At 35.4% G+C, this 12,209-nt stretch overlaps 1 protein-coding gene across 1 annotated transcript; it reads left to right on the top strand.

Moving 5' to 3' along the window:
• Positions 1 to 4,468: 4,468 nt before the first annotated feature.
• On the top strand, positions 4,469 to 10,454 carry slc66a3 (solute carrier family 66 member 3). Its single transcript, XM_083539018.1, has 7 exons — positions 4,469 to 4,766; positions 6,603 to 6,685; positions 6,881 to 6,950; positions 7,338 to 7,395; positions 8,601 to 8,721; positions 8,839 to 8,880; positions 9,454 to 10,454. Exons 1-7 carry the CDS (start codon positions 4,612 to 4,614, stop codon positions 9,543 to 9,545), a joined length of 621 nt encoding a protein of 206 aa, XP_083395144.1. The 5' UTR covers positions 4,469 to 4,611; the 3' UTR covers positions 9,546 to 10,454.
• The last annotated feature ends 1,755 nt before the right edge of the window (positions 10,455 to 12,209 follow it).

Genomic DNA, 12,209 nt, shown 5'->3' with positions numbered 1-12,209 from the left:
GAACACGTGACGTAGCTGAACACATTTCACAAGGAAATTAACATGTCGAGTAACAATCACATTTGCTTCAGGACAATTTTTCTTTTCAGTTATTGACCCTTTGTTACAAATTAAAAAATTTTTTTTTACTGTCCAAAAATCTCAGACAATCTCTTTTTTTTTTTTTGCTTGTTTCAAAAAGCAGCTAATCTGAATTTCAGCAATCACAGTAAAACACACTATGCTAGTATTTTGTTGCATTACATTATTATCATAGTCTTGAGCGTATTTACGGTATGCCTACTACTACTACGGCTTTTTTTATTAACATTATCAGAATATGAACGCTTTCCTTGGTGCCACTAATCGTGTTCGCTGAAATTTGCGTCATCATATCAATGGTCCAATACAAAATCTCAGCATTTGTACCGTCTAATGAATTATAAGCAGCGTGTCATTTTAACAAACACTATCACAACACGTGATAAAACGTTGGCCAATTCATCATGAAAGCTACAATGTAACATCAAAATGCTAAACTTTTTTCTGTCAGAGTTCTGACGGGGTTCAGAAGGTTAGATGTGACTACACTGTATTGATTAATCAGGTCTGGACCTTTGTTTTTGGAGCATTGTGTGTTCCGCAGGCCAGACGTTATACAATCAAGCTGTACAAGCCACCAAGAAATCACCCACAGCCAGAGTTATGCAACCACAAACCCTTACAAACTCTTAGTGCACTCTGTGAAGCGGACAATGACGAAAAACAACAACATTAAAATAAAAAATTTTGCAGGTGAAAAAAGCTGCCTTAACTGTCGCTTCTGATGTCCAGCAGTCTGATGTTACAAATCGTACACTTTGTAAAAAAAAAAAAATAAATAAAAAAAAAAAAGGGAGAGAGAGAGAGAGAGAGAGAGAGAGAGAGAGAGAGAGAGAGAGAGAGAGAACAAAAACAAAAATCACACACACACACATACACACACACAAAAAGAATTATCTAAAAACTAAAAAACATCCTCATGCTGATGTATATATTGCTTTTCTCCCTTCCATTGAATCTACTGAATCATTTGCGGAATGCAAGGACTAATCAAAAGTTTTTGTCTTTTCTTTTTCTTCTTGGACACACCAAAACAATATCCCACTCTGTTCTAGTTTGTGGTCAATGTTGTAGCCACTCAGTAGCGAATCAAAGGGATCAAATCTCGAATCACAAATCGCTAAAGTGACACCAAAATTCTGTCAACTTTGATTGTTTGTATTTAACACAACATCCCCCTCATGCTCACTCCGTCCGTGTAAATCGTACTCGCAAAACATTTTATAGTATTATTTATTAATGACAAGTGTTTGCATTTGCAAATAAATTAAGAAAAACAGAAGGAACGTGGCTCTTTGAACAGGGTAGCCTGAAGAGAGGCATTCAGCCCACGTTTATTCATTCCTTTTCTAAATGAAGAAAAGGAAAACAGCAGGAATAATAATGATAATGATCTTTTTTTGTCTTTTTATTATGAAATTGTTATATAAAAAAAAAAAAACTTGTTGCCAAGATTGCTTTTAAAAACAAATGTATCTTTTTTGTCTTGTAACAGTATTTGTTTTGAACTGAATAAATAGAGGCAAACGCAATATTTTTTCATTTTGCTTTGGATGTCTCTTTATGTGTTTCTGTGGGGTTTTATAACACTGTTCTGGGCTTAGTTCTTAATACTTCAGCTTATTGCCTCACAGTGGGGTATAGTAGAGGTGCCTATAATAGTATAGTATAGTATAGTATAGTATAGTATAGTATAGTATAGTATAGTATAGTATAGTATAGTATAGTATGGTATAGTATAGTATGGTATAGAATAGTATGGTATAGTATGGTATAGTATGGTATAGTATAGTATGGTATAGTATAGTATGGTATAGTATGGTATAGTATAGTATGGTATAGTATAGTATAGTATAGTATGGTACGGTATAGTATAGTATAGTATAGTATAGTATGGTATAGTATAGTATGGTATAGAATAGTATGGTATAGTATGGTATAGTATGGTATAGTATGGTATAGTATAGTATGGTATAGTATAGTATAGTATGGTATAGTATAGTATAGTATGGTATAGTATAGTATGGTATGGTACAGTATGGTATAGTATAGTATAGTATAGTATAGTATAGTATAGTATAGTATAGTATAGTATGGTATAGTATAGTATGGTATAGTATGGTATAGTATAGTATAGTATAGTATGGTATAGTATAGTATAGTATAGTATAGTATAGTATAGTATAGTATAGTATAGTATGGTATAGTATGGTATAGTATGGTATAGTATAGTATGGTATAGTATGGTATGGTATAGTATGGTATAGTATGGTATAGTATAGTATGGTATAGTATAGTATAGTATGGTATAGTATAGTATGGTATAGTATAGTATAGTATAGTATAGTATGGTATAGTATAGTATGGTATGGTACGGTATGGTATAGTATGGTATAGTATAGTATGGTATAGTATAGTATAGTATGGTATGGTATAGTATGGTATAGTATAGTATAGTATAGTATAGTATGGTATGGTACGGTATGGTATGGTATAGTATGGTATAGTATAGTGTGGTATAGTATAGTATGGTATAGTATAGTATGGTGTGGTATAGTATATTATAGTATAGTATAGTATAGTATAGTATAGTATAGTATAGTATGGTATGGTATGGTATGGTATGGTATGGCATGGCATGGTATGGTATGGTATGGTATGGTATAGTATGGCATGGCATGGTATGGTATGGTATGGTATGGTATGGTATGGTATGGTATGGTATAGTATAGTATGGCATTGCATGGTATGGTATAGTATAGTATAGTATGGTATGGTATGGTATGGTATGGTATGGTATGGTATAGTATAGTATGGCATGGCATGGCATGGTATGGTATGGTATGGTATGGTATGGTATGGCATGGCATGGCATGGCATGGTATGGTATGGTATGGTATGGTATAGTATAGTATGGTATGGTATGGTATGGTATGGTATGGTATAGTATAGTATAGTATGGTATGGTATGGTATGGTATGGTATAGTATGGTATGGTATGGTATGGTATGGTATGGTATAGTATAGTATGGTATAGTATAGTATGGTATGGTGTGGTAAAGTATAGTATGGTGTGGTATAGTATGGTATGGTATGGTATGGTATGGTATGGTATGGTATGGTATGGTGCCCACACTTCTTTCTATGAAGGGCCAAAAATCTAACTTGAATGAGGGCTGTAGGCTGAAAGTAAATGTTGCCCTATTACCCAACTCTATTAAATCAAAATAAAAGTTGCCATGGTTCCCCTCAATTATGGTTTCATAATATTTAGTAATAAATAAATAGAAAGCATGTTTCTATTCAGTGTTCTAGTTCTGTGAGATTTACAGTACAATAAAAACATAGAAAAAAAATCCAGTTTATAGTACAATAGAGTTCAATACCTAATACAGCTATTTGTTAAAAGCGTTATACCAATAAAAATTAATTGTATTGAATTAAATGACATGCAAATAAAAGTCTACAAAGAGTATATTAGTGATATTATTACACAGGCACAATCCAGGGTTTCTGCACTTCATTATTTGGGAATTTTAGTTGAACTCTGCAAATCGTCAATTTTGACAAATAAAACGACAAGATTGATAATGAAATGGTGTTTATAACATAAATCGAAGAGATAAGCCATTTCCCCCCATTTTTCCCTTTTAATATATGGCACGGCCCAATCAAAGCTCAATACTTTGGCCCACGGGCCCTGGTTTGGTTATTCCGGGGTTAAGGAAATATCTGCACTCATGGAACACTACTCAGGCAATCAAATCAGGGAAGCAGAAATATCTATTTTATAAAATAAGATGATTTGCTGAACATTTTGCAGCGATTTATGTACAAAATGTATGTAAATTTTTTTTGTTGAAGTACAACTCATATTTATAGAAGTCCTAAGAAGCCATGAATTATATATATATTTATTTATTTCTTGTTTTCTCGCTATCACGACATCGTTTTATCGTGATCTCGACGAGTTGTTCTCTCATGACCGCGACTTAATTTTCTCACCATAACAAAAGTTCTCACGATCTCGACGTAACAAAACTTGTTTTCTCGTTATCACGACCCAATGTTTTTGAGGATATTACATACAAATCTTTGTATTTTTATACATTATTTTCTGCACACTGAAAGAAAAGAAATGTCTCTAAAGCCAACGTGGATAACAAAAATTTTGAGTTTTTAAATGATTTTTAAAGGGTCACATCTAATATACACAAAGGGGGGGGGGGATTGGGCATTGGATGCTATATGGCAATTTGGAACACGTCCCATCATGTAAGCTATTAGAAGTGTTAGATATATTTGAGATGTTCGCGGTGATGTTCAAATGCCTCACACGGGCCCAAAACAGGGGGAGAAAAAATGAAAATCACAAACTTGGCAACCCGCCGAAGCTACGGATGCCGCTGTGGGCCTCTGACGTGGGCGGAAGAGATTTCAGCGCTTTTCCGCTTATTTGCGAAGTGATTTATTAGGAATCGAGGAGTGTAGAGAAGGATTTGTGTGTGTGTGGTGGGACAGAAGGACAGGATGGAGGGCGACTTGCTGCTGCTGCTGCTGCATGCCGCAAATGTCAGCACGTTGTTCGTGTGCATGGTGCTGAAGTTGCCCCAGATCGTGGTGCTGATGAAGGCGAAGACGAGCACCGGAGTGAGTTTGAACAGCCTGCTGCTCGAGCTCACCGGGTAAAATCCTCTGATCATCTCATACACACCACTGCACTAACACATGCATGGGGAATTCTGCATTGTTGGGACCTTTTTTTAAGCCCAAGTTTCAATGGGCTCTTCATCATCACCATCATCATGGTGCTGATTTGTCCCTCGATTGTCATTTGTTACGAGATGGTCCTCAGACTTGTCCCACTCTGACATCACCGGGGGAAAGAACCGATCAAGAACCCCCCCCCCCCCCCCCCCAAAAAAAAAAATTAATAAAAAAAAAGCTACAATCCATTGAAGATCTTCTAGACTGTGATGTTAGATGTTAATTAGATGTGAGTTATTATATGTGTGCTTTAGGAACCGTTTATTGCGTTATAGCGATTGTGCCGGTTGTTTCCGTTTGCGCAGGAAATGAGTAGCAGTACAACGAAAAACCACCGCACAACTTCCTGTTCTGGGGTTTCACACTTTTCATTGTGTATAAGACTTAAGTGTATGTTGAGCTCTCGAATGTGATTGGTCACAAGTTTTCTATTGCAGCATCTTTAACAGTATTCCTCGTTTCCATAGTAACAGCTCATCAGACGTGTGTGTAATTGATGATGTGGTGGTTTTTCTGTTCTGTAACGTTTAGAGAAAGAATGAAAGAGTTGATGTTATAAGGTTTCCTACAGTTTCCAGGGATTAATTGGTAACAAGACAAGCTGCAATTTCTTTAACAAGGGACGGAAAAGAGAAGCGGGTAAAGGAACGACTGTTTATAGCTGCTATATCGTAAACAAGAACTGACTCGAGAACGGGAACGAACTAACGTATGTTCCACAGCAACAAACATGGCTGTAAATAAGAATATTATTATTATTGTTGTTGTTATTTAGAAGATCAAAAAGATTGATAATTTATAAAGTACCTTTCCTGAGCTCAAGAACACATCACTGTAAAGATCAGTGCATGAAAATCAACAATCATATGGATTATATATTTGCCCAGACCTGAACAAAAAGCCAATGCAGCTGCATATATTGGTTTTATTAAAATTCTGCAAACAAACAAATCCATAACAAAGAACACAGTGACTCTGGTAATACTGGGAGAATGAATAGGTTTTGAGCTGGGATTTAAAGTCCTAGATGAAGGTGGTTGTCAAGGGCCAGGAGTTTCATAGCCTAAGTACCATAATAAAAAAAGAAAATCCTGGCCCCACTGATGAAAGATGGGATCTGGGAACAACAATATGCAGAAGGTCAGAGTAACTGAGTGAGAATATAAGGAGAAAGTAGCTCAGAATGAGGATAAAAGTGTTATTGATTTTAAGATTTCAAGATTTTTATTTGTCGCAAACATAGAAAGGGTTAGATAGAAGGGACTATAAAATGAGAAAAGAATAAAACATATATATATATATATATATATATATATATATATATATATATATATATATATTAGATAATGATAAACTGGTATTAAAAAAAATGGTGTAAATATAGTTGTGCAAAAGGGAAGTACAAAATGTAATGAGGTATAACACACCAAAAACAGTAACAGTAACAGCGAATATTTAAGGTGCTGTGCAGAATGAACACGAGGATGATGAATGGAGAACTGAGAACTTATGAGATCGTTTAGATGGGCACGCTCACATTAAAATCCTAAAACTCTCAGATTTGCCCATCAGACAGCGGAAGCGCTTGCACAGGTTGAACAGGTTGCTGTGGTATAAGTGGAATAGAAATTTGAAGTAAAAATATGTTAATTAAGAAGTTTTCTCTCTCTCTCTCTCTCTCTCTCTCTCTCTCTCTCTCTCTCTCTCTCTCTCTCTAACACTCTCTCTAACACTCTCTCTCTCTCTCTTTGTAGGTTTATAGTCTTCGTCTCCTATCAGATGTATTATGATTATCCTCCTCCTACGTACCTGGAGTATCCCATCCTCATTGCACAAGGTGAGAAGCGAATGACCTGTATGTTATTTGGTCTAATGGTGTGTAAGAGAGTTCATGTGTGGTTGTTTAACATTCTACTAAATTTCTCTATCTTTGTCTGTGTGTGTCTGTGTGTGTGTGTGTGTGTGTGTGTGTGTGTGTGTGTGTGTGTGTGCGTGTGTGTGTGTGTGTGTGTGTGTGTGTGTTTGATTGCAGATGTGATTCTGATGATTCTCATCCTGCACTATAATAGAAACACGAAGCACAGTCTCATCTACGTGGCCATGTATCCTTAGATATACACCCACACACACACACCCACACACACACACACACACACACACACACACACACACAGACGCACACACACACATTCACATTGAATGACCCCAGGCTAGCTGCACAATAAATAAAACATACTAGCTGTTTTGTTATACTGGATTCCCTGGAAGCTCCGCCCACTTTCCTTCTATTTCATTTGAATTTAGTTTCAACCAGCGCTCTCATCTTGTCTCAGCTCGCCTCGATTTTCCTGCTTGAAAGTTCCAGCATATTGTGGGATTGTTGCGTCACATTTTTCCCAAGCTTGAGATTCGTAACTATTTCTCATTTTAAGACTACTGTTGTTAAGTGTCCTCGCCTCAGTTCTGACTCCTTAACGCCACTCTACCAGGTTTGTAGGCGGCTGGAAACTACTCACCTTGGAGAAATGGGTCATCGACATAGCCATGGTGAGAACATCTGCCAACATCTGTTTATAGTATAAATACACACTTAATAAATATAAATATTTAGTAAACATTTTAGACCTAAGATTTTCAGCTGGTATGATTTTTTTTATAGCAAATGTACCAGATTCAAACGTACTAGTCTCCATCTCTCATTAAAGTGAACTACAGAAGCACATAAAACAGGGGTGTAACGGTACACAAAAATCACGCTTCGGTACGAACCTCGGTTTTCAAGTCACAAAACAACTTGTCCTTATTTATTTCTTTTTTATTAACGTGGTTTATTATTATTTAACATTTGTGAACATCGACAGTTTACATTTTTCAAAACAATTTTAAATAAAATGTCTGCTTGGTTCATATAAAAAATGAAATATATACAAATTGAATAAATCAAATGGATACAATATACATTTTTAAATATATTGATTCAATTGCGTAGGCGATTTAAATTAGCACAAATTAAGCTGATTAAATAAACGGGGAAAAAATGATTATAGTTTACATTTGTTAGACCCTTTTTGAGTAATACAGATGTGTATATAAGTGTTTGTTTGTGTTTTTTACATTTCATATTACATTTTCTAAACATATGTTCTACTTAACTATTCTACATATTTAAGCATACATTAACAAATGTTTGCATTTAAGAAACACACAAGATATTTATTCATTTATTAAGAAATAAATTCCTTCCTTCCATCCTTCATTTATTCATTCGCTTCCTGGAATTGTCAGGAATTTCTCTTTCAGAAGAAAATTCTTGAAGCTGTACATAAAATATAAAAGAATCCACATCGTTGGACTGTTGTAAAAATGCTGGCGATGACAGGAAGCGACATCAATTTCACGCAAGTGCAGAACAAAATCTGAGTTTTCGCACATTCATAATACAAACAGGTTAAAAAACTTGCAGTTTGCCACTTAATATGTTTGAGAAAGAACTTCGATTTGAACTATGTTCCACACGTAAAACAAGGATTGCATTCGGTACATGTGCACCGTACCGAAAAGTCTTGTAATGATCCTCCAGAATTATTGGCACCCTTGGTAAATATGGTAACACAAGGTGGGGATTATTTGTTTAATATCACACAGAGTTTGAGTGAAATCAAACATTGTTATTTTCTCTCCACTGTCTCATCGTGTGTGTGTGTGTGTGTGTGTGTCTCTCTGTCTGTGTGTGTGTGTGTGTGTGTTTGTAGAGTGTGTGTACCCTCATCAGTGCCAGCAGTAAACTCCTGCAGCTTCGGTGTCTGTGGCGGTCGAAAGACTCAGCGCAGGTCAGCACTTTAACCTGGGCGCTAGCATCGTACACGTGTTTGGGTGAGTTTACCATCATTCATCATCTGAAGGTCTGTTTCCTTTTAAAAAAAAATCAAAATAATAATGTGTAAAAACTGAAGCAGATCATCTGACTGTATGATCTGTTGGTTTATCCAGCGAGGATCTTCACTACGATGGTGACGACCGGAGACACTCAGGGTGAGGTTAATTTTTTTAACCTTTTATTTTATGTAATTATCATGTTTTAGCACTTGTTTATGTTGCCGTTATCATTATTGCCAGTAGTAGTACCATTTAGAGGACGACCGATTAGTGGATTTTACTGATACCGATAGCTATTTTGAATCATACTTGCCGATTTACCTATTAATCAACCGATAGTTACAAATAGAAACTGCATAAAAAACAAACAAACTCTAGGTAAAATAGTGCTTTATTACAAAACAAAAAACTGTACTGAATCATGAAAATGTGCTAAATGAAATAAATATGAATAGTTGCATTATATTAATAAATACTGAGGAAGATAAAAAGCATGCATTTAAATGGAAACAAAAAAGTAACACAAATAAATAAAAAGAGATATTCATAATGAATAAAAAAATAAAGACACTTCAAATAAACAGCACATGGTATCAGTGATTCGCCTCTAGAGGCCGCTCTCGTACTGTATGACGCAACCCGGAAAAACTATCGTTATTGACCTCTAGTAGCATTAGTTGAAGCAGTGGTGGTGAGTCTTTTAACACCCTCTCCTCTTACTCCCCACAGTTCTGATCCGCTTTGTGGCCATGACGGTTCTGAACCTGTGGGTGACTGCGACGGTGATCTACTACAAACCCAGCACTAAGAAACGCGATTAAGGCTGAGCGATTCTAAAAGCACATCCTGTAACATAGGAACGTCTTTTCTCCTAGGATAAAGTTGATAGTGAGTGCGTGTGAGCAAGTGAATGAAATACACAACCAAGGACCAACACTTATTATCTAAACCAGGAGCTGAATTTTTCGACTTTTGCTTTTTTTTTTTAACTCTCTATTAATAATGATTATTTAGATATAGATTTGCCTTTTAACGCTTCTAGACTCAGGGTTCCGGTTTCTTCTCACTTTAATGTTGCTTTACAGCAGTATTCGGATAACACATTCAGCGTGTGTACACTTTGTAAATCCTCTGAGGAAACAGGAGTATTAATGATCTCTAATGTGCCAGCACACAGTTCTGAAACATTCCCAGTATTCCTGTGGGGCCTTTCCTCAAAACCTTTTCACGGGTATATCTTTCTTCATCGCGTCTTACATTTTTATCATATACAAATGAAGTAGATTTGAACTTTCTTTTTTTTAACTAATCAGACCAAATGAATATAAATACCAATATACAGTGTTTGTTTACATTACATCAGTATGCACAATACTTTCTATTTATATCCAAGCTAGAATCATAGTGAAATGAATTTTGTCTTCCAGAAAAAAAAAAATTCTATGCAAAGACATTCCAACCGCGAAGATAAAATTAAGAGAAATATAAAGCAGTGGATTTCTAATTCCTCTTGGACACTGTTCACATGCACAACGATATTTTCTTTAAAAAGGTATTCTTTTGTTTGAAACCACCATTTAAGGTGCTTCTTTGTGCCTTAGTGTTTTTCTTACATTACCTCCTAGGCAAAGTTTTGTACACTGACCTGTACTTCTACTCTGTGATCTGGTGAGAAAGGATCAGGGTTTATCCTCTACCTGAATAAAGGCGCACCTGCTGATAAATGTAAACGAAAGGTGCACATTTTTGTTTTTAACTCTCTCACATTTGACTTTTTGATGTCAAACTCCACATCACCTGTTTAAAACTCAACATTGAATAATATGACGTTGACTTTTCTTTCTGTAAAATAAAAAATGTAATTAAAAAAAGCATAAATAACAACAAAGATAAATGTTAACCCGTAATCGTACTTCATATATATATATATATATATATATATATATATATATATATATATATATATATATATATATTTTATAATTATATATTTCATATATCTCATTTGGGAGGCTGCCATTTGTGGCATTAAATCATAAATTAGAAACTAAGGTGTTTGAACAGGAGGTCAGCAGGGTTAGAAGTCTGTCAGAGACTCATTTTTGCTAATCTGCGATCCTGAGAACATTTTTCAACATACACTTTTTCCTTATGATAAAACTCTTTTCTAGTCAAGCAGAACACATCACAACATATCCAACATATCACACTTGATTTATATGCAGTTTACATGTTTGCATCAAAATTGAGTGACCTTCAGATAAAAAAAAAATGTTTTCAATCTATTTCACTGCACAAGATATCAGACTTTAATTCAATGTTGGTCTTTTGGGATACTTTGGTTCTTTGGGGTTAAAAGCTCAGTATAAATAAAATTTCAATAGAATTGAATCAAAGGGATCTGCAAAGATTGCTGTGTTTTTATTTCTTTCTATTTAACATGAACTTTACTATTAATACGTATTAAGTGTTTCAAAATACAAGACTTTTGTAGATCGTTCAGGCTGCAAACACAACAGAGAACTAACCGTGTACAAATACGCCACCATTAAGCAGCTGTAACACTGAATCTTGTGCTTTCCAGTTCTCTGATCGCTAACTATGCAGGGTTTCTGAGACTTGGAAACCTATGCAGGATCTACTAAAATAGTCAATTGAAGTGATCATTTTATTTAAAAAAGTGTCATCGGGTGTGCAGGAATGTCTGACCATTGTTTTTCTTCCTGTGCTTTTACTTATTCATAAACATAATTTTGGTCATTTTAATTACTTGTACTGTGCACATTTTTACCACATTTAACACACGTTCACCACATCTGGTGTAAATTTGTCTTAATTTCTTAAAAAAAAAAACACCACCAACTAAGATCATTATAAAATATTGTTATATTAATTTAGAGAAAGTGAGAAAAGCAACCTGAAGGAACGACTATATAACGTCTATAGCTGCTATAACGTAAGCAAGAACAAGAACTAACTTGTTTTGCAGACATTCCACATTCTGTAACTATAAATGGGTAAAAAGTACACATTGTATTTCAACCAATAAAATTGTAATCATAAAAAAGTAAGCCCTATAACTCAAAGCAGAATTCACAACTTTTGTAAGTAATACTTTAGAATTATGCTGCAATTAATACTAGTACACATTTTTTAATTATAAAGCATTTAAGTTTGTTCATTTTTGTTGCATGAGATACAAGATTTGCTAAATTTGAAGACTTTTAAACAGTAAGTAATTTCATTCCATTTCATCTTCTCCCGCTTATCCGTAATTCGAGTCGCGGGGGCAGCAGACTAAGCAGACTTCTCCGTGTCCAGGGATCGGGTTGTCAAGGCCCCCCGCTTTCGACTGCTGCCCAATCCTCTCAGCACCGGTCCCTTATGGTCACTCCTGCAGGTGGTGAGCCCACGGGAAGGCGGCCCCACGTCACCCTTGATTTATTTTTCTTGTAAGGGTCCCCTGGAACATAGAGGGTTAAGGG

Source organism: Silurus aristotelis (assembly GCF_946808225.1).
Source record: "Silurus aristotelis genome assembly, chromosome: 4".
Classification (NCBI taxonomy): Eukaryota; Metazoa; Chordata; class Actinopteri; order Siluriformes; family Siluridae; genus Silurus; species Silurus aristotelis.
Note: the sequence above shows the minus strand (reverse complement) of the source record. Positions and strands in the feature narration are given on the sequence as shown.